At 39.9% G+C, this 23,859-nt stretch overlaps 1 protein-coding gene across 6 annotated transcripts in view; it reads left to right on the top strand.

Annotated features, from left to right (window-relative positions):
• Nucleotides 1-23,859, top strand: part of KDM4C (lysine demethylase 4C) — a 410,124-nt gene that overhangs the window by 350,458 nt on the left and 35,807 nt on the right. For all 6 annotated transcript variants that reach the window (XM_036854785.1, XM_036854786.1, XM_036854787.1 and 3 more), the window contains one exon: nucleotides 2,146-2,316. In XM_036854785.1, the coding sequence (XP_036710680.1) occupies nucleotides 2,146-2,316 (171 nt within the window). The remainder of the gene's footprint in view (nucleotides 1-2,145; nucleotides 2,317-23,859) is intronic.

Genomic DNA, 23,859 nt, shown 5'->3' with positions numbered 1-23,859 from the left:
TTTGTATGAGTTCCTGACAGGGGAGCAACAGCCTTATTCTGAAAAATAAAACAAAGCAAGCAAGCAAGCAAACAAACAGAAAGCCCCAAATACAGCAAGCTAATGTTTCTGGAGTACTTACTCTGAGCCCAGCACTCTGCCAAGCATTTCCTGAAGCATTTATCCTGAAGCCTTCTGCTTCCATAGCATGACACAAGTACTCTGAGACCTAGTCCATGGTTTTCCATGGTTATACATATGTGCATGTATACCTGTAGTGTGATAGTGTGTGTGTGTGTATGTATACATATACACACACACACACATATATCTACATGCATATATTTCTTTGCTCTGTCTTCTGAAAGGGTCAAGAAACAAAGGTGCTATTGTAGTAATAAGCACACCTAAGCACCTGGATCTTATTCTCTAATATCACTGCCCTCTAAAATGAACCACACTTCTCAGGGAAATGTTAATTCCAGGGCTGAGGCAAGATGATCTTGAGACATCTTGTTAGGCCAGAAAGTAAGGAACTGATAAAAAGTAAAAAGACACCTTAAGGGGCACAGGAAAACAGATTGAAGAGGCTTCTATTGGCCAAATCTGAGATAATCTGAGCACCAAAATTACTAATTATAGTACGAATTCTAAACAGTTGGGGAGGAGGAATTAATAATTCCATACTGATGATGGATGGATGGATGGATGGATGGATGGATGGACAGACGGATAGATGGGGGGAAGGTAGGAGATTTTTGCTTAATAACTGCCAGGTGCCAACTAGTAAATGTGGAGGGAGTGCTGGAGCAGGAAAAATCAGCATATCATCACCATCATAGTAAAATTGGATCAAGCAAGACTCATCAGTGGTTGCTAAATCTAAGCAGAAATGTGGAGGAACAGGATATTTACTTGGTGTTAAAGTCCCTCCCACAGATTGCTTATTCGTTGGAAGGGAAAAATAGTCATTACAAAATGAAGAAATTGGACTACTCTTTGACCAGGATCAAAATTAAAATCACCATTGAAAGGTGGACAAACACGTGCCTCCAGATGTGATATCCTGAGAAGAATACAACATTGTCTCTGTGGTATTCTGGCCAGGAATGTATAACCTGAATCTAATCATGAGGAAACATCAGACATATGCTCTACTGAAAAAGCAGGGGGAGGGAGAGCTGTATCCTTCAAAAGTATCATGATCATAAAAGACAAAGAAAGGCTGTGGAAATGTTCCAGATTAAAGGAGGTCAAAGAGACTTGGCAACTAAATGCAGTTTGTGACTCAAGACTGCATCCTGTACATAAAAGATGGGGGACATAAAGATCGTTATTGGCTCACTTGACAAAATTGGAATATGCATGGTTGATTAAAGTATGGCATCCATGTTAAATTTACTAAAGTTAGTAACTGTACTGTGGTTATGTAAAGGAAAATCCCTGTTTTTAGAAAATACACACTGATGTATTTAGGTGTTAAAGCCCATGATTCTATGTAGCTTATTCTCAAATGGTTTGTGGCGTGCACACACACACACAATTTTATATATACTTAAATATACACATATGTAAAATAGAGAATAGGCAAAAAAAAAAGGGAAATGGTAAAATGTTAACAATAGCAATAAATAACCATAGATGAACCTGAGTAAAGGGTCATGAGTATATGTATGTTTTTGTATTATTCATATTCTTGCAACTTCTGTTTGAAATTATTCCCCAATAAAAGGTTTAACAATTAAAAGTGTATATCATGGGGGCTTCCCTGGTGGCGCAGTGGTTGAGAGTCCGCCTGCCAATGCAGGGGACATGGGTTTAGGCCCTGGTCTGGGAGGATCCCACATGCCGCGGAGCAGCTGGGCCCGTGAGCCACAGCTACTGAGCCTGCGCGTCTGGAGCCTGTGGTCCGCAACAAGAGAGGCTGTGACAGTGAGAGGCCCACGCACCGCGATGAAGAGTGGCCCCCACTTGCCGCAACTAGAGAAAGCCCTAGCACAGAAACGAAGACCCAACATAGCAATCACTCAATCAATCAATAAATCTTAAAAAAAAAAAAAGTGTATATCATGACCACACCAATGATGTTTTCTAAGTAAATATTTCTTTTATTTTCTGTTCTTTCTCCTGTTTCTTTTCTCTCCTCTTTCTCTGCCCCTTCCTTAGAAGTCCAAGGCTGGCGAGAAGGGCATCGCCGTGGGGCAGACGGTCATCACGAAGCATCGCAACACCCGGTACTACAGCTGCAGGGTGATCGCTGTGACGGCGCAGACCTTCTATGAGGTCGTGTTTGATGACGGCTCCTTCAGCAGAGACACATTCCCCGAGGATATAGTGGTGAGTAAGGTCCTGGGTGCCTGCTCCCCAGTTTACTTTTTGTGTAACTAAACCAGCTGAACCTCTCAGGAATCTTTACTTCGGCTCTTGAAGTAACTCATTTCAGTTAATATTTGATTCAGGTGTTCTGTTTTCCTACCACAAAGAGTATTGTTTTCTAGGAGGTTCCTTAGCCGTCATTATTCTAAATAGTAGATGAACTTAGACTCATCTTCCCAAATCCTTTTAACTAAGTGAAAAATGTGTGTGGTCAGAAACATAAAATGTGAATTCACCTGTTCTTTTCTGTTACAAAGTGTTTGCGTATTTGAATTCCTTTATTCTTTTTCTTTCTGCTTAGCTGGAGAATGTGGCTTTTATTAATCTGACCTGACAGTGACATCTGTGATCAGACAGAAACATCTGTGGATGTTTCATATGGGAGTAACAAAAATCACGCAAGAAAAAGGCTCTGACTTTTACTGAGTTTCTTAACTGTGGTCTGGAGTGGGAAACATGTGTGCCAGTCTGTCTGTCTGTGTGTCTCAGGGACTTGCTTTTGAGCAGGATGTTTCACAAGAAAAGCACTTTCAGCAGAAGGTTTTTTGAAACTGAGATCCAATCAGATAACTGAGACCAGGGTTAGTCTTCTGGTCATCTTGTTATCCCTTCTTCATTTAAGGGAAATGTCCATCTGGGGAGCCAGCCCTCACTAATGTAACTTCTGCCTTGTCCTGGGTCTGTTGATGATATGCCCTTGTTTGTATTTGGAAAGATGTTATTCTTTAAAAGTAATAATTATGCATTATGTGCAACTGATAATTAAATGTAACCTTATGAGGTTGCTCATAAATATTTCTAGAATTTTGGTCTCCTGGGGCCGAAGAAACATTGATTCAGTTAGCTTTGTTAGGCTTACTTCTCTATGCCTTTAAGAAGGACAAGTATGTAAACAAAAGTTACCTTATTTGAAAGATTTTAAAGCAGATGAGTTTAAACAAATTAAAAATCCCAGGACTTGATCATACACCAAAAGGGTGAATTGTGTTTCTTTGCAGAATTCCACCTGGAGCTTTGCTTTACTGCACTGCCATTGCTCTTCATAAGCAGCAGCCCTTAGGTACCACGCTCCCCTTGTTAGACTAGGCCACCCCTTCAAGCACGCAGTATCTGCTGTGTGCCAAGCATCACACTGGGTGCTGGTAGAGATAATGAGAAAGAAGGTGTGATTCCTGCTCAGTCTGGGGGGAGGCAGGCTGGTAAATAGGTGCTTTCTAGACAGTGCGATAAATGCTATAAATGAGCCAGAAGCAACTTCCCACCTGTTGGGGTCAGGAGACTTGAGTCCGAGAGTCCACAAGGTCAATAAGGGCTGACACTGCCGGACATGTACCACATGCTGCCAGGACTGCTTCAGGAGCTTGACACACATGAATCATTTCGTCCTCACAACCTTACATGCTTACAAGCCAGATTTTCTACATCTGGCTACTGAAGAAACTGAGGCACAAAGCAGTAAATAACTTTCTCAAGGTGACCCACAGCTAGTTAAGTGTCAGAAAGCGTATTCAGTCCCAGAGTTGGGCTCCAGAGCCTCTGTTCTTAACCCCTGGGAAGAAAGGACACTTAGAGTGGAAGATGAAGAGGTATGTGAGGGCAAGAAAGGCAAAGAAACGCACAGGCTCTCGTCAGCCCTGCCCAGCCTACACACTTATTTCAGAATCAATCAGCCTTCTTTTGAGCAGGCTGTCAATATTGAGCCAGCCAAAGAGAGAAAACTTTGCTGGGGAGCATATTGGGGATGGGACAACAGACTTCTGAGCACTGATCCCAAAACCTGAGCAAATAGTTAGGTCTTTATCCATGAGAGTATTTAATGAATTCTAAATTCCCTTTCACTTCACGAGCCTCCACACACCCAGTTGGTCTTAAGCTTTCTTGGATTGTCTTCAACTTGTACGTTGGAAAAAAGTGGCTGTGATCCTAGGAGTTTTTTGAATCCACAAGCCTTCCCTTTGATAACTTCGGTTCCCACTCTCTGTGAACCCAAACAAGTTTGGTTTAAAGTACTTGTGGTTGTTGTGAGAACAAGGCTCTAAAATTTATAAGATTGTTCAGAAGCACCTTGGCATTTAAATCAACAAGAATGGAAAAGCAAAAATTCTTTACAGCTTGATTAGCTATTACTTAGCGTATGTGATAAGAATTTGCGGTTTAGCAGTGGGGTGTTTGTGTGTACGTGTGTGTGCGTGTACGTGTGTGTGGCCACAGCTCTAGCCTTGGAGGGAGGCGGTGCTCATGGTGGCGTGAGTTAATGTAGATTGGAGAGGGGCGTCTGTATGAATTTGTGTGAATGATAATATTTTTCAGGGAAAAGAATTATAATTGTCTTTGAGTAGGTCTTCTCTCTTTCATCCAGCCTTTCCTCCCTCGATATTCCCCACTGCCCTTTCCTGTCTGGTACATTTTTGGTTACTCGTTCCAGGCCTCTTACACCAACCAAGTAGGAATATTTGTCATGCTGTATTTTCAAATTTCACATACTTTCTAATAATGTCACCGTTTGTTGGCTGCTGTGGCCTCTTCCTCTTTGTTCTCTTGGTGCTGAATGAGACATCTCCAGCTTTCCTTCTTTGGTGGCTCCATAGGGAAGGTTTTATTTTTCCTTATAATACTGTATTAGGGTTCTCCAGAGAAATAGAACCAGTAAGAGTAGTGTGTGTGCGTGTGTGTGTGTGTGTGTGTTTAATATATTACAAGTAAATATGTATAATATGTATGATTTATTATAAGTAGTTGCTCATGTGATTTTGGAAGCTGAGAAGTCCCAAGATCGTAGTCAGCAGACTGAAGATAGGAGAGCAGATGGTGTAATTCTAGTTCAAGGGCCAGCAGGCTCAAGACCCAGGAAGAGCTTCAAGTCCAGAGTCAGGAAAAAACTGAGTCCCAACTCAAAGCCAGTCAGGCAAGAAGAATTCCCCTTTATTTGGGAAAGAGTCACCCTTTTTATTCTCTTCAGGCCTTCCCTTGGTTGCATGGGCCCTAGGAGGATCGTCTGCTTTGTCTATCAATTCACATACTAAAGTCATCCAATAACACCCTCACAGACTCACCTCGAATAATGTTTGACCAAATACCTAATATCTGGGCACCTGTGGCCCTGTCAAGTTGACGCATAAAATTAACCATCACATATGTATTGTCCTGGGGCATTTTAGGAGACTGCTTACCTTGTGGTGCCAGAAGCTCTGACTCATAGGCAGAATGTAATTTCCCCTTCTGTAAAGCAGCCACGCTGTTTTTGTCGGTTTGCAGCACTCTGTAGATCCACTCCATTAGCTATGTGCTCCATCCTGCTCATCATTCAGGTTCCCAAAAGGTGAAGTCATGGATTTTATAAAGCAAGCTTTTAAAATTTAAAGGACTGTCAGGGATGGATTGGGGTCTGTGTTTCCCACCGAAATTAATGAAAGCTACATGATTAAATGCCCTCATAGTATGTCAACTAGACTTCACTTGGATATGGGGAATCTGATGTTATATTTCAAAACATAATGTATGTGTATAATTATGTATGTTATAAATATATTCACATATAAATCATATATATATATTTTAAAAAATGCTTTGCTGAAACCCTTTGGAGAGATAGGGGTTTTGGGAAGCATGAGCCACCCATTCTCCTTGCGTGGCCCTGCAATAAACCTATCTTTGCTCCCCCCCAGAAAAAAAAAATCATACTCATTCTCATATGTGATATAATGTAACTACGTTTATATCACCGTTTTTCAGCCCATATGGGTTAATTCTTATGATTGTCCCACTTCCACTTTTGATATCCATCAACATCAGAACTGTCTTCTGGGAGATGGGAAAGCTACTTGGTTCCCTAATGGGGAGTTTCATCAGGACATAAGAAAAATGTGACCAGGTCTGCCTCTGTCTCAGCATCTTACAGATTGTGGCAGAATAATTATTTGTGTGGAAACATTAAATGTATTCCATATTCCTCAGAGAAATCTTGTTTTCATTAGATAATATACCTGTGCCATCTGAAGCTGGGGGTAGAAAACGATTTTTTCTTCTGTTTGTCTGAAAACTCTCTAATCCACACAATGTGCTTAATCGGGCGTGAGTGCTTCTGGGAAGGCCCTTTCATCAAATGCAACATGACGTCAGTGTGACTGGCTAGTGGAGAACTAGCTTCTCTAAGCTGCGGGTACTTGCTAACTAGAACTGCCGTAAGGGTACAATTTCAGTTTTTTAACTATGAAAAAATCTAGAACATCAAGTTTAATTATCCCAAAGTGTTTATTTACATATAACATAGTCTTTTATGAAGCCTGATGCTTTAGTAAAGAAATACATTCCCTTATTTATAGAATCACTGATTATGATCACTTTATGCTCCCAACAGAAGAGAAACCTTTAATGCAGGCTGGCCTATCCATGTTTGAAAATAAATTTGCTGGGCATTAAAATGCCTTTGTTAGGGTTATGTGACTAGAGGGAGTGTTTGGAGTTGTAGAGAGAAACATTCTTTGGACTACCAGAAAATTTCTTTCCAGACCTAGGTACTTTATTTCTGTGATAGCCAGAAAAATGTCCCAAATCTTTCCTCTCAACAGTACACCTGCAGGATATGTGTATCGGCCCAGTTAAACACAGCATGCAATCTGTAGCTGTCAAGGGAAGTAACAAAAGATGTATTGCTACACGCCTCCATCTGTCAGTCTGTGAAATTGCGACACACTTCCTGATGAATTTTTTTGTAGTCTCCTACTATTTTGATGGGAATGAAAGTTGCCCACAGGAGAGAATTCAACGGGCATGGTGATTCCAGGGCCCCCTATTACCCTTTGCTAAAACCTGGGACCCTCTGGCGTGCCTATGATGACCCTAGAACAATGGCTGCTTCCCTTCCTCTGCACTTGGAGCTCATTTCGAGGGAGGAAGGTGGTGCAGTGTGATCCGGATAGTTTTAGGACAAGCACTTAACATTCACCACTGGGCTTGAGAAGAGAAACAGGACCATTTAGAAATTCGACAGCAAGAGTCCATCACTGAAATTTCCATGAAGACTTGCTACATTTTTCAGCGTCCTTTGAAATGTGAAAAAAGCACGAAAACTGTACACTTCAGGATTCTAGGGATGGACTGTCATGGCCTTTAGTTTTTGTGGGCTTTACAGTGCAAACTGAAATTCTTAAAGCTAATTTTTTCCTCAGTTATAGGCAGGTTGCTCAAACCTGTTTGAAGCCTGTTTTTTCCCCCACTAAAAAGGGAATAATAATTTATACCTTCTGAGGTTATTGAAAGGACTAAATGAGCTAATTTACCATGTAGCTAAATGCCTACATGGTAGGCACAAAATCAAAATTTTTAGGTAATTAACTTCAGTCTGTAGAACTTTTTTTTCCCTTTTTCCTCCCCCATCTAGTTTACGCTGCCCTTTTCTGGTCTTGATGAAATTTGCTTAGAAGATGTGTCCTTAGAACTTTATTCCTACTTGTTAGGTTAAATGGGTATCTGTACAGGTGAGATTTCATTGAGTCAGATTATTGTTTCCACTTGCTGTAAAGCAGTCCTGGCATCTTTAGACTTTATAATAACCCAGTTCTCTGCATTTGTGCATGTATTTTTCTGCATGTTTAAAGTGTTATTTCATTGGCTTTTCATGACAAACCCGGCTCCAGAATAAGTTCGTGCTCATTTCATAGATGTGATACTTGCCAAGTCACAAAAACCCTATGATTTGTGCGAGTTCCCCAAATTAGGGGTGACAGAGTCAGGTGCAGACTGTAGGTTGGCCCCCTGCATTCCATTGCTTGTTGCCCCTGTGCTTTGGGGCACCTTTCCAGGAAGTCTGCTCTCTGTGACTTCAGCGTCGCTGTGGTAGAAGACCTTGTACCTAACTGCTCAGGGTTCAGCACCTCCACAAGGCCCCACTTGGCAAGTGTAGGCGTAGGGGTGACTCTGGATGTTCAGGATACAAAAGAAAGTATCTGAGGGTGTTTGAGAAACTAAGAAAAAAGTTTTCCAAGAAACTCTATCTTATGTTATAGGATCCTGGGAAGTGTTTTTGGATTCCTGTTGGCTTCTAGATTGTGAGGTACCCTGGATTTTTAAGTCAGGTGGAAGTCACGCCCCATCCCAGACCATCTGTGTTATGTGTGCTCCAGACTGATGCTCCCCCCCACCCACCCCCAGTCTTGATTCTTCTAAAATCAATGGAATTTGCCAGAGAAGGCTCTAGGAACTCTTAGTGGTTTAGGATTCTGTAGGTGTGGCCCACATGGCATTTAACTGCTCAAGAGGGGCACCCTTGCTTCTCTTTCTTGGCTGTAGAGCTGAGAGTCTGTGAGGTGAAGGGCTTTGCTAAATTCCTGTTGATTTTTACATCCTTGGGAAGCCTTTTATATATGTAAAAAAAAAAAATCTGTTATTACTTTGATTTTAATCAATATTCAGTTTAAAATCTACTTTTTTAAGCCTTCAAATTCAGCTAACAAATTTTCTTATTTATAAATCTAATAATTTTTTACATAAAAATTTAGAACAAACTCATTTGTTCCTTGATTAATGTTTATGTAATGTATAAACTGATAGATCAAATTCTAACCATTTTACATTTAAGTAATCAAATTTCCTTGGACATCTTAACTATGCTTATAGGTTTAATATATGTAATTCTCACAAATGTCACAATTTTTTTAAGCACTCAGTGTCCATAATGCTAATAAATTAGACATTAATTTAGTAGTTCAAATTCTTCTGTTTTAAACATCCTCAAAAAGCAAACAACACATACAGCAGTACAATATTTATAAAGCATATTACTGCACCTTTATATAAACACAGTTTACATTGGATAATCTGTTAAATACAATCTGTATTTAAACACATTTTAATGGTAGATAAGTAAATAGAATCTACCCACCAAGGGGGAATAGTATTACTATATTGGCTAGGCGTTTACTAAGAAAAAATAATCAAAGAACCTCAAGGCCATTCAGAGGCATTAGAGTCTGGTTATATCTTTGAAGACTAAACCTGCAGTTGCTGGGCAGGGGCTCCTAACTAAGGTCAGCTTTCATCTGATTCTTCAACTCTCTAAATTATGTGCTCTTCACTGAGGCTCTAACTAGTTTCATAAGTTTCATGAACTGTCTCAAGTCGGTGGGGGTGGGTACTTACCAGATCCTGGAATTTTATTCTCTTTTGTGTAATTCTGGTGTGGCTTTTTGCCTTGAAACCTGGGGCATACTAATGGAATGTTGAAGCCCTTATTTGAGTTGGACTCCCTTTCTGTTTTATAAATTGTATGCATCTCTGCCCATGATTCTGTAGCTATCATATTGACAATTTCCATTCAGCATTGTGATCCTCTGAAGAAAAGTATGTCATTGCCCTGGTGTCCCATGCAGGATATTAACTAGTTGCCCTGAAGACACAATGTCAATTACATTTTTCTTCAAATACATACCTCCTTCACTTGACAGTATTTCTCTTATTTCTCTTTTGGCAATTATCTCAAGGTGATTGGTTTGAGGAACTTATTCCCAGGAGACAGTTTTTGGTGTTTCTTTCCCATCCTTTTCTTTCCAAGGGAACTCAAAGGTATATAGCATCTCATCTTCACTCTAACAAGATAAAAATAACTACATTGAACTTGGGGGCAGTGTTATTAATTTCCAGGACTTTATCGTCTCTTCTCAACGCAGGGCTTAATCCCAAGGGTGGCAGTCACCATGATCCAAATCTACCCGTGTTTGGGAATATCCAATCATATCATTCTTTTTGACCTATGTATTCAGTGCTGTTTTAGGCACCATGGAGGATTCAAGATGTGTAAGCATAGGTGAAGGAGTGATCCTGGGTGTTCTGGAGGCAAAATAAAATACCCAAGTGGCTTTGAAAGACTAAGAAAAATGTTGTTATCAGAAACAGTCTATGCTATGGGATTCTGGGAAGCTCATGGATTTTCTTTTCTTTTCCAAGTTTTTAAAAAAATTTATTGAAGTAGGTGATTTACAATGTTGTGTTAATTTCTGCTGTACAGGAAAGTGATTCAGTTGTCTATCTATACACATTCTTTTTTATATTCCTTCCATTATTGTTTATCATAGAATATTGAATATAGTTGCCTGTGCTATACAGTAGGACTTTGTTGTTTATCCAGTCTATGTATAATAGTTTGCATCTGCTAATCCCAAACTCCCACTCCATCCCTCCTGCACCTGCCTCCCCCTTGGCAACCACAAGTCTCTTCTCTGTGTCTTTGAGTCTGTTTCTGTTGCATAAATAAGTTAATTTGTGTCATATTTTAGATTCCACATACAAGTGATATCATTTGGTATTTATCTTTCTTTTTCTGACTTATTTCACTTAGTATGATAATCTCTAGGTCCATCATGTTGCTGCAAATGGCATTATTTCATTCTTTTTTATGGCTGAATAGTATTCCATTATATATATGTACCACATCTTCTTTATCCATTCATCTGTTGATGGACATTTAGGTTGTTTCCATATCTTGGCTATTGTGAATAGTGCTGCTATGAACATAGGGGTGCATGTATCTTTTTGAATTATAGTTTTGTCTGGATATATGCCCAGGGGTGGGACTGCTGGATCATATGGCAGCTCCATTTTTAGTTTTTAACAGAACCTCCATACTGTTTTCCATAGTGGCTGCACCAATTTGCATTCCAACCAACACTGTATGAGGGTTCCCTTTTCTCTACACCCTCTCCAGCATTTGTTACTTGTAGATTTTTAAATGATGGCCATTCTGACTGCTGTGAGGTGGTACCTCATTGTAGTTTTGATTTGCATTTATCTAATAATTAGTGATGATGAGCATCTTTTCATGTGCCTATTGACAAGCTGTATGTCCTCTTTGGAGAAATGTCTATTTAGGTCTTCTGCCCATTTTTTGATTGGGTCATTTGTTTTTTTGTTATTGAGTTGTATGAGTTATTTGTATATTTTGGAAATTAAGCTCTTGTTGGTCATATCGTTTACAAATATTTTCTCCCAGTCTAGGTTGTCTTTTCATTTTTATTATGGTTTCCTTTGCTGTGCAAAAGCTTATAAGTTTGATTAGGTCCCATTTGTTTATTTTTGCTTTTATTTCTATTGCCTTGGGAGATTGACCATTGATCATTGGTATGATTTATGTCAGAATATTTTGCCTATGTTCTAGGAGTTTTATGGTGTCATGTCTTATATTTAAGTCTTTAAGCCATTTTGAGTTTATTTTTTTGTATGGTGTGAAGGTGTGATCTAACTTCATTGATTTACATGTGGCTGTCCAACTTTTCCAACACTGCTTGCTGAAGAGACTGTTTTTTTCTCCATTGTATAATCTTTTCTCCACTGTATAATTTTGCTTCCTTTGTTGAAGATTAATTGACTGTAGATGTGTGGGTTTATTTCTGGGCTCTCTATTCTGTTCCATTGACCCACATGTCTGTCTTTGTGCCAATACCACACATTTTGATTACTTTATCTTTGTAGTATTGTCTGAAGTCTGAGAGGGTTATGCCTCCTGCTTTGTTCTTTTTCCTCAGGATTGCTTTGGGAATTCTGGGTCTTTTATAGTTCCATATAAATTTTAAAATTATTTGTTCTAGTTCTGTGAAAAACACCAGGGGTAAGTTGATAGGGATCGCATTAAATCTGTAGGTTGCTTTGGGTAGTACGGCCATTTTAACAATATTAATTTTTCCAATCCAAAAGCATGAGATATCGTTCTACTTTTTTGAATCATCTTCAGTTTCCTTTATTAATAGTTTATAGTTCTCAGCATATAAGTCTTTCACCTCCTTGCTCAGGTTTATTCTTAAGTTGTTTTTTTTTTTGATGCATTTTTAAAAGGGATTTTTTTTTTTAAACATTCCCTTTCTGATATTTCCCTGTTAGCGTAAAGGCATGCAACCAATTTCTGTATGTTAATCTTGTATCCTGCTATCTTGCTGAATTCGTTTATCAGGTCTAGTAGTTTTTGTGTGGAGTCTTTAGGGCTTTCTATATATAGTATCATGCCATCTGCATATAATGACAATTTTACCTCTTGGGAAGCTCTTGGATTTTCAAGTCAAGTGGCCACAGAGACATTATAGTGATAGAGACCAAGCTGATGAAGAGATACCTCTTGTTATGAGGCCACCTCAGCTTTGGGAATTCATGCCCCATCTCAGCCCATTTGTGTTCTGTTTTCATCACTGATGCCCCTTACATCCCGTCACCCCAACCAGGAGCTGATCTGAAAGATTTTACAAGAAAAATACCCAATGAAGGTTGTTGAAAGTAAGTTCAGAGACGGAAGCAATGGTGATGGACCAGAGGGTTGAAGGAAGTCACTTCAGGGAGGAGAGAGATGAACTAGGTTACTGACTTGTAAGAGTTCTTTGTGTATTTTAGATACAAGCCCTTTGCCAAATATTTAGCATTTTTTCTCCAAGTCCGAATAATATTTCATTGTATAACATATTTTGTTTACCCATTTGCCAGTTGATGGCTGTAAATCCAGTTGATTAGATTATTTCTAGTTTGGGGGCTATTATAAATAATGCTTCTATGAACGTTTGCTTTCAAGTCTTCTTTCAAGTCTTTGTGTGGACATGTGTTTTCATTTCTCTGGGATAAATATCTAGGAGTGAGATTACTAAGTTATATGGTAGATACATGATTGGCTTTATAAGAATACGCCAAACTGTTTTCCAGAGTGGCTGTACCAGCAATGCGTGAGGGTATAATTTCTCCACACCCTTACCAACACCTGGTATTGTCAGTCTTTTGGATAATAACCATTCTAGTGGGTGTATAGTAGTATCTCAGTGTGAGTTGAATTTTTATTTCCCTGATGACTAATGATTTTGAGCATCTTCTCAAGTGGTTATTAGCTATTCATACATCACCTTTGTTGAAAAGCCTATACTGATATTTCACTTTTTTAAAAATTGAGTTGCAAGTTTTTTTAAAAATATTCTATACATGAATTTTTTGTAAGATATGTGATTTGCAAATATTTTCTCCCAGTTTGTATGTTGTCCTCACTTTCTTAAAGGTGTTTGAAGAGCAAAAGTTTTAAATTTCAATGAAGCTTATTGTATCAATTTGTTCTTTGTGGATCATCCTTTTGGTGTCATATTTTAAGAAATCTTTGCCTAACTGAAGGCCACAGAGATTTTTCTCTTATGTTCTCTTCTAGAAGTTTTATAGTTTTAGGTCTTACATTTAGAGCTATAATCCATTTTGTGTTAATTTTTGTGTGTGGTGTGAGGCCAGGGTCCAAGTTCCATAAAATGAAAACCATACAACGTAACTTAATCAATTAATTGTAAGGATTGAGAGAATGTCTATAATCATCATAGTGCAGCAACTTTTACATAGCAGGTGCTGAAAAAAACGTCATTCTTCTCTGCTCCGTCACCTAATTTTCTCAAAATTGCACTACAGAAGGGAAAATTAGTTATTTCTTTTAATATTCTGAACTTCTAGAAAGCCTCATGGATGGCCTGTTTGCACGTCTACCTAATATCAAGAATATTTTGTAGATATGTATTGTATAAACCTTCAGAAATTTAGTTTCAACATAATTTCTGTACCTTTAAGGAAAGAAGAGTAGAAAATACCAGAGAAAACGTGGTTGCATCTGCAAAGAGAACTGGAATATGGTTAATGTGCTTAGACCTGAAAAATACTTGATAGATTTTAGATTAGTCCAAGATCATATTTCAAACCAGGACATGTTTTGTTTTTCCAAAGAAAGAAAGGAGGAAGGAAAAGAAAAACAGAGGAAATATTTTTTTTGGTTAGTAATATAAGGGAAATTAATGAAGAAGTGCTTACTTATAGAAGAAATTAAACTCCAGATTTTCCATTTTAACTTGATCTTGTTTGTCATAACACTTACCTCAGTTGATATATGATAGCCATTGAACTTTGAACTTCTTGAAAACAAGGGCCGTATCTGTTTGAGTTACTGTTATGTACTTAGTTCTCAGTACAGGGTTTATAGTAAGTGGATAATAAATAGTTGTTGAATTAAAGAGTAAATAAATTAATAGCCATCACATATTCAAGTATTAAATTTGTTATTCTAAGTCATACCTTAGACAATTGGTATGTTATTTTATTTTATTTTTTAATTTTTATTTATTTATTTATGGCTGTGTTGGGTCTTCGTTTCTGTGCAAGGGCTTTCTCCAGTTGCGGCAAGCGGGGGCCACTCTTCATCGCGGTGCGCGGGCCTCTCACTATCGCGGCCTCTCTTGTTGCAGAGCACAGGCTCCAGACGCGCAGGCTCAGTAATTGTGGCTCACGGGCCTAGTTGCTCCGCGGCATGTGGGATCTTCCCAGACCAGGGCTCGAACCCGTGTCCCCTGCATTGGCAGGCAGAATCCCAACCACTGCGCCATCAGGGAAGCCCCCGGTATGTTATTTTAAAATCCATAGTCAATGTCAAGAATTGTTTTGGAATTTGAGTCCAAGTTCGTATTGTAAGTTTCGTGTCCTTTCCAGGTAAAGAATATTTATCCTTAGAGCAGAGCTTTGCTCCAGCAGTAGTCCCTGGGAAAACCCAAGCCTTCAGTGTTTGGCTTCTACCTAAGATTTCTTTAAAGAAGGTCTCGAGCCCTGAAAAAAATTAGAAAGCACTGGTACAGATGAAGTGAATAGTTATGTACTGTCCCTCTGCCACAAGAGTGAGGAATCTGTCATGAAGAGGTGGGTAAGGGACCCATGGTGTTAACGCAGCTGCTGGTACCTGTGTGTGCCTGAGAGCAGGACTGTTGGGAAAAGTCACCTGTGGTCTTAGCAGGTTCCACCATGAATGTTCAGCTCGAAACTGTGAATATAAGTGACATCATTTCTAAATTTCAGAGTTGGGCTGAATCAACTTGCATTGAGTTGAAAATATAAGCATAATGAAAATTCTTTATTCCTTTTGATAAATACATGGCCAGATGTCAGTGTTGCTTCACATCATAGTATTATGTCAGCGTTCATTGTTGACCCTTCTCTTCTTCTTTAAATGAAAATGGCACACTAGCTGCCTTTGATGGCAAGGTCTCAAACTTTTAAATCTTTCTTTGCTCCGACTACATTTTGATCTCAAACCTAGATACTGTGACCCTGAGTGTGGTATAATCATGCATGTTTCATAAGTGCCTTAAATTGTCCAGAGCTGACCGTTCCTGTAGCACATTTGTAAGCATAACGTTCTGCATGCAATTTCTGAAATATATAGCTAACGCTGAGATCTTCCTGAAGCAAGCAGTCAACAGGGAGCTGCCTGTTTACAAGCCTTTTTACATTATCCCTCACCTCTATCCAACCCCAGGTGCGAACACACTGGGACATAGCACATAAATTGGTGACACATCCCAGAAGATATTGGGCTCATAAATCAACAGAGTTTATGTTCCTGTTTGACCATGGGGTTTAAATTATTTTGGTAATGGAGTGAACTTAGATTATTATCTGATAAGTATATCCAGAAGAAGTCAATACTGTCTGTTTATTGGTAGACCGGCACTGCCTTCATTTTATTATTTCCCTTTCATACCTTGTTTGAAAGAGGTTAGCTGATTTTCATGGGTGAGAGAGAACCAGTAATAAATCTTGCCTTTCGTTTCATTGAATGAATTATATTTTGAGGTCAGGCTGTGGGAGTAAAGGGAGAAGAGGAAATGTGGAGAGGACGGAGTGAGTGCGATTTTTCCTTCCATTTCTAATCTTTCCCACAGTCAGAAAATGTTCTCTGCTAAGAAGTGAGTGAAAAACCTGGAAGTTGTGACCTGCTGTAGTCTTTGTTGGTTGTATGTGTTTCTGCAGATCAATTGCCCTGCCCTATCTGATTTCTTAGCTTCTGTGAAATGGAAGATATTATGTTTGCAAGTCTTCTGTGCTTATTTTATCCAGTACCATTAAACATAAAGAATGTTTTAGCTTTTTCTAAATGTTATAATATTGATAGTACAATATGTTGAATAATGTTTTATGCATGGTTTTTCAGATCCAAGTAGGGTTTTCTACTACTTGGAAATTTCCGTAATTAATGGTGATATGATCTGTGCCTGAAAAAGATGCCTTTTGCAGATTAATGGCTAACAACTCAGCTAAAAGGGAAGGGGGGTAAAATTATGCATGTTTCTAGTAGTATAGTTAGAAGAATATACTTGTAAGTTATTGTTTTTAAAACAAGCCTGATATTTATCCTTTTTATTAGCCTTTAATTAAAACTAATCTGAACTAATGATTCTATTATATGTGATATCCTCTTTTTTGAGGGAGTAACAGATAATATTGAATCTTCTGAACAGTTTATCTGATTTATACCATAAAAGTAGTGACTAGCACAAAACAAGTCAGACTTTGGTCATTGCATTCTAAACAGCCAATATCTGAAGCCCTGTTAAAATAGGAACTATAAGAGAACTGGTATGAAATTTAATATTTTATTTACAGTTTTAAAATTTATTTCAATACTAGTAAAACTCCTTTCCTATATTTATGTTGAAACTCTACCCCGTGTCACTAGTTACGTTTCTAATGGGGTTTTGTTTGTTTTGTCTTGTATTTTGTTTTTGTCTTTGTTTGCAGGAGGTTGGAAGGGCAAACATCTAACCAGTATCTAAGAGTGGGTTCCCTGCAGGAGAAGTCTAATGAGGATGGGAAGCAGCGTGTGTGATGCTCAAATCCTCCTTCTTCTCCAAGAGTGAGGGGCTCGTATCAGTGTGGAAGGCTGATGCTTCCCCAGGAGGCCCTTCCTCTTGTAGAAAAGGAACCCCTGCAGCTCCAGGTCTTTGATAAGCCACATCTGGGTACTTGATTGGTGATTTATGGATTCTCCAGCCAAGGGATATGTTACTCTTCAATAAGTGGAGCCTTACTAAAAATTTTGCTTCCAGTGAGCACCTGCTACATGCCAGGCATTGTGCTGGGCCCTGGAAATATGATGGTGAGAAATAAAATTGAAATGGTTTTTGCTCTCATAGAATTTATAATCTAATGGGAAAGAGTAACATATGACAATCACACTAATAAAAATGCACTTCAAATTGAGATAAGTCCTGGAGTGATAGGAATGTAATCCTATAAGAACAGGTAGCAAAAAAACTTATATAGATGTGTGATCAGTGCGACTTGAGCTAAAACCTACAGGATGCGTCACTGGACAAAGGGCAGAGGACAGTGTCCCAGCAAAGAATGTGTGAAGGCTGCTGTTGACAGGAGGAAGCATCCTGCTCAGGGTGCTGAAAGAAGGCAAGTGTGTCTGTTGGCAGAGGTAGGTGGTAGGCCTGGAGAAGGAGGAAAGGGGCAGGCTAGGCTATGCCTTGAAGACCATGTTAGAGGGTTGTATCTTTACTCCAAGAGCAGGGGGAAGCCACTGATGGTCCTAAGCAGAAGTCAACATGAAGAGATTTGTTATGAAGCATTTTCTTTGGCTGTCATGGAGAAGATGAATCGGGGAGTAAGCTGTAGTGTATGCTGGGGGACCAGTTAGGAGAGCACTGCAGTAGATCAGAGGAGGAGTGTTGTAATTTGGACTAGGGAGCAATGGAAGGATCTAAAATACATTTAGGAGGTGAAATCAAGAGGAGTCATGGTGTACTTATACTGGGGCTGAGGAAGAAAGAGGTGTCAGCATGACTTGCAGGGTCCAGCTTGCTCAGCCAAATGGAAGGAAGCCCAAGTTTCAGGACCAAGGTTATGAGTATACACTTGGCCATTGTTGAGGTTTCCTCCCTTCTTCCCTGCTCTTCCCATCTAGAGCAGTTACTGTATTTACGGCCATCCCAGGACCCTGGGGTTGCAAAGCATAGGATTGTTTTGTTTTGTTTGTCTCTCACAGAGCTGAAGGGATGCTGAGTGAAAGGCCCCATGTCACAGTGTGAGAACAGACATCCCATATTTCAGAAATGGCATGGACAGTCACTTCATTTTCATCTTTAAATGGATATATCATAACATACACACTATTACCTAACTCTAACCCGTTTGATAAAATAGTATTTGACCAAATTAATTCTCCATTAATTTGGCCACCCAAATCGATGAGTCCTGTTTACCCTTGATGGGGCTTCCCATCTTGACACACGAACATTTAAATTGGGCATAATCACACATTTGTAGACTTGGTCTCACTGTATAGCTCATTCTAACTTACCTTACTCCATAGTTCTCCTCAGCACTCATTTACCTGACTTTGCTCCCATCCCACCCCCAGCCCTGTTTCTGTACACATAGCCTGTGGGCTCCTCTCTGGGACTTTTACTTCCCCTCTGCCTTCCGTGCTCCCTCCCCTTTGGCTGTAGGCTCTGGGAAGAGCTCTCATTTTCTGAAGGAGACGGAACTTCCAGAGTCTTGAGCATTCTCATTTTTGAGTTTCACATACCATTTTTAAAGGGAAAGGGTCAGTGACTTACTTTGGTAGACAAAATGTTGTGGTTAGCAGTAATAATAAGAATTAGCAGCTAATATTTAACAATCACATATGCGCAGTGTTTTACATAACATTCCCATGGCTGGCTAAACCTCAAGAAATATATAGTCCTTATGTGTGTGTATATGCATGTAGATCTTTGTTTATTTGAAGGCACCTGGCATCATACTGACTTGTTAGAAGCTAGGAATTGCATCCCATGTTCTATTAATGTTATTGCTGATTGGTAGTTAGTGATGGACGTTTAAAACCATTTGCTGGCAAAGCCATCTCCTTTTATCCCTTATCTTCTCTGCCTCCATTTCTACTTCTTCATAGTAGCATCCCTGGGGTCTTCTTTCTCCTTCTTTGTTTAACCTATAAAAGCCAGGCTGAGCTGTTCTGGCTCCAGCATCACCTCCACTGACACCCCCTTTACAGCTGCCCATGTACCCTGGGATTCTCCCTTTGGCATGTTTTTGGTTCACAGTTGCTAGTACATGCCAGTCTACATCCATTCAAAACTGTGGGTGTCTGTTTCAAGGAAAGTAACTGACAATGCTAACAAAACCTTGTTTTTTGGAGGGAGATGGGAAAAAAAGACCATATCATAATTCAAATATTAATTGGCTGACTGCTTAGTTTTCACTAAGCAAATCAGATATTAGCAAGAATCAGGCTTCAAATAAAGATTAATATCTAGCATGAAAAGGACAGAGAGGTTCCTACTTCAAATGTTCATTAACTATCAGAAAAAAGGGCACAACGTAATCCTCAATGTAATTCTGAACCAGGCATTCCAGGGCTTGAGCGTGATCAATAAAGCTAAATTCACTGCCCTCCTCTAATATGTTTTTAAGCCTTTGGATTAAAAGCTCTTGTTTTGATGAATCTGACAATAGCATGTTATCTATACATCATTTTCATTCTTTTCCGGGAATCTACAAACAGCAAAATTCTTATTTCGATTTGACAGCCTTTGACAACACAAGAATCATTTGGGGAATTTCTGAAATTTCTGACTTCTCTTTAAGGTTAATAGTGTTGAGTAAATAGATTGATTCATTATCCTCTCCTCAACCATCTTATTTATCTGTCTACCATTTGTGACAGACTGGCCTCTGTGGAAATAGGCTGGTAGTAATTACACACGTCCTGTTCTTCATAAGACAGTCTGTTATGAACATGATTGTTTAAGTTTATGCATTTGCATTAAATCTGAGAGGAAGGACATGTTAAATTAACAGAGAGAGAAGCAGTAGGTTCCATGGGAAGCATTTATAGAGTGAGTTCATATTTTATTGCTATGCTCAGACACATCTGCAACTTGGAAGAAATTCTGGATTACTTCATTTCTACATATATTCATTTTAGGACTCCTCTGCTTCTGAATTTAACATAATACTGGCTGACATTTTTTGACAAATCATATTCTCACAAATCCTTAAGTTTGTCTTCACCCCTTCCTGGTTCTCTTTTTTTAATCCTCTGTTTAAAATCTTCCCCAGATGTTACTCATTTGCTCAAAATCTTGCACTGCTGAGCTGTGAAAGGCAACATTAACTTAAATAATAGCCAGCTCTTGGTGAGTTGTGACTCTGGGCCAGTCACTTCATTGTTCAGCCCATTTCTTTTCTTCTTCTTTTTTTTTTTTTTTTAAAGATATTCGGCATGTATTTCTTCTTTAGGTCTTTTTTTTTTTTAATTTATTTTTATATTTTTATTTTTGGCTGTGCTGGGTCCCTGCCCCTGCGCGAGGGCCCCCTCCAGCTGCGGCAAGCGGGCGGCACTCTTCATCGCGGTGCGCAGGCCTCTCGCTATCGCGGCCTCTCTTGTTGCGGAGCACAGACTCCAGACGCACTGGCTCAGCAGCTGTGGCTCACGGGCCCAGCCGCTCCGCGGCAGGCGGGATCCTCCCAGACCAGGGCTCGAACCCGTGTCCCCTGCATTGGCAGGCAGACTCCCAACCACTGAGCCACCACGGAAGCCCCAGCCCATTTCTTTAAAATGGGACATTGGCCTAGAAGATCTCGTAGGCGTCTTCTGATTGTGGCAGGGAAGAAACACATTGGGTCATCCATAATCATCTCTGACTATAAGCATTAGAATGTGCCCCCAGCCCAGCGGTCCACTCATTTACACACACATATGCCCCTTTCCCGAGCCCAGGCCTTGATGACCACCTACCTGTGTGGTCATGTGAGGGAGCACATGCTGGGCCAGCTTGGGTGAGGCCGTTTGTTTGGGCACATAGCCTCACTCGACAACATGGCATGCCACTTGTATATTGCAATATCATTTGGAGACTAGAGGGCCAAGCTCTTCTTAGGCCATAGCCCAAGAGTAATTAATCCTTGACATATTTTTATACACCGCGATGTCTTTTTGCAGTTGTACATTTCACTGCAAAAGCTTTGTAAAAAAGACTTTTCCACAGAGGTAGGCAGAGGCCTCACACCGGCTTCTTTCATCACTTCTATGCTTTTGCTTCCCCTGTTTGCGAGTTTCCTAGTTGTTAAGTTAGAACCTTCTGTGTGCCCACCAGAGGACGAGGCGGTGCTGCGTGAATAGGTCCTCTTCTTGGGGTGTTGATCCAGAAGGATGCTCCCTTTTTTTGGCCATAGAGGAAGCTGATATTATAAGGAGCTCAAGGAGTGTAGCCAGAGAGTGACTGAGATTAGATTAAGGGAAAAGATTATTTTCCATCTAGGTCTGATTTTTCTTCTTGTTTTTTTTTTTTTTTGCATACTCTGTTCCCAACATTTTGGTGTAGGAGGAAGGGCACTGGACAAGGGCTTGAGAAATTTAGAAACCATAATCCTAGCTCTGCCTGTAACGTCCAGTGAGACTTGGACAGGCTGTTCAATGAGAGAATCTTAGCCAGCGGGTTTCTTGTCTAGAAGTTCTGAGTAACCCTGGCTCAGTTCAGGGCTGCTGCATAACTAAGACAGGCTAAGGGCTAAGTGTGCAGTCTGCTCCCACCACAGCCTTTAAACCACCCTACTCCCTTCCCCGAACCCTCCTCTGTGACCCCCTCAGATTCCACTCTCTGCAGAAAGTATCTACTACCCTAGCCCTGGAGAGTGGTTCTCAGGTCCGTTGTTGATACTCAAGTGGCAGGGAGCGCACTTCCAATTTGTTGCTGTAACTATTAGGGAGCATCAGCTTTGTGTGGAGTCTAAATGCTGCCTCTGAAACACCCCAAGAACCAGTCAGTTCTTGACCTTTAGATCAAAACCAAATACCCCCATTTTCTCTTTGTGGCAGCTTTTACATGCTATCAGGTTCCTCCTCAGTCATCTCAAATTCAAACAAAGCGGTCGTCCTGCCTCAGTCACTTAATACATATTTGTTCTGGGAAGGAATGAATGATTCAATGAATACAAAGTGGTTTTCAGAATGTTCTTCCTCCAGGACACTCTCAAGATGAAATTTTTGGGGACAGCGTTCTACACAAAATGCTGGTCTCAGATGTACGAACACAGTGCCCGAAACCCAAACTGGCTGTGCAAGCGTGACGACTCGTTGTTCCCTTAATCTGGACATTGAACACTTATACAGTTCAGCTAGATGGAAGGTTAAATGAATTATTTATGCTGCTATTAAAAATCATGTTTTCAAGGGATATTTAATAAAAAATCATGTTTTCAAGGGATATTTAATTGTAAGTGGAGAAATCAGGCTCAGAATTGTATATACAGTATGATCCCAATTATGTATAAAAATATAAATATGCAAAGAAAAAATCCTCAAAGGAAATGCATCAAAACGTTACTGATTATCTCTGGAGAGTGTAATCATAGGTGATTATGATTTTCAACCTTATCACCTTCTTATAGTTTCCATATAAGCCTGTTTTATTTTTATCATCAGGAAAAAATGTTATTTGTTTAAAAAGATCTGAACCCTTCTGAGAAGTCTTTATATTGTGACTCGTTTTTCCTGATTTTCCTTATCAGGATTCTTTCAGAATCTTGTGTCAGAATTTCATTTTAGTTCTCCCATCTCTTGGGGCATCTTGAGGCTCTCTGGGATACAGTAACCATGTAGTGTGCCAATAATCCCTCTGTTAAATGCTTCTGCTTTATACTGTAAGTTCTATGATATAGTTCTTACACTTATCTTTTTGTTTTGTTTTGTTTTTTACTGTTTAATTGCATATGAAACTACTAATATTTTAGTATTTGTTTTACAAGAACCTAGAAAATTTCAGTTCAAAAATGATTACAAAGCATATTTATTTTCAGTGTCTGATCTACAAATGAATCAGGTTCTGGGGCACACGTGGTCTTGTAAGACTATCGTCATCAAAAGTGGTCCTGAAGCAAGTTAATGAAAGGACATTAAAGCTAATACATGTCTTGCACTTATCTTTATTATTATTATTTTAGTTTAAGGCCTTCATTTTCCACTAAAGAGTTGCATGAAGTAAAACACCGCACCTGTTTTTCTCACTACTAATCCCACTATTCCTAGAACACAGGAGATGATCAAAAGTTACATGTTGAGTGAAAGGCTGCCCCACTTGTCTACTTACTAGCTGTGTGAGCTGGGGCATGTCACTGTGCTTCTTTATCTGTGTGGGAGATGACACCTGCCTTCCTACCCCATGGGGTTGTTTTGGATTTTCAAAGAGGGTAACATTGTCTGATCATCTTTAACAGTAGGTTCTTGGCTTCTCAGTGTGTCCTTTCTTCATGATTTTAAATGCCAAGAACCACCTTCTCCCAAGGCTTTTTGTCCCCTGCCTGGCATCCTCCAGATGTTCCCTGTTGAAATGAATTAAATCCAGTCACAGTTCACTTCAGACTCACCAGCTGCCAGCCACTGTGCTTTGCTTTTCTCTTCTCCTCTCCTTTTCAGTATATATTAGCTCTCGTTTGCCCAACAACCCTGCAAGGTTGTATTGTTATTTTGGTTTTATTGCTGAGGAAGCCGGGACATAAAGAGGTGAAGTCCCCTGTGCACGGTAGCAGCTCTTCTTTGACCCTGGGTGGCGTGACTGCAGGCCTGGAAGTGCTGCCCTGGGCCAGGTCGTTGGGCCCAGCTGCGTGCTCTGGGAAGCGGTGCACACCCTGCGGAACAGAGGGGAGCGGGCAGAGGCTGGCGCGGCCCGAGCTGCTGTCTGA

This window comes from Balaenoptera musculus, chromosome 6 (assembly GCF_009873245.2).
Source record: "Balaenoptera musculus isolate JJ_BM4_2016_0621 chromosome 6, mBalMus1.pri.v3, whole genome shotgun sequence".
NCBI lineage: Eukaryota > Metazoa > Chordata > Mammalia > Artiodactyla > Balaenopteridae > Balaenoptera > Balaenoptera musculus.
This window is presented reverse-complemented; position numbering and strand designations above follow the sequence as displayed.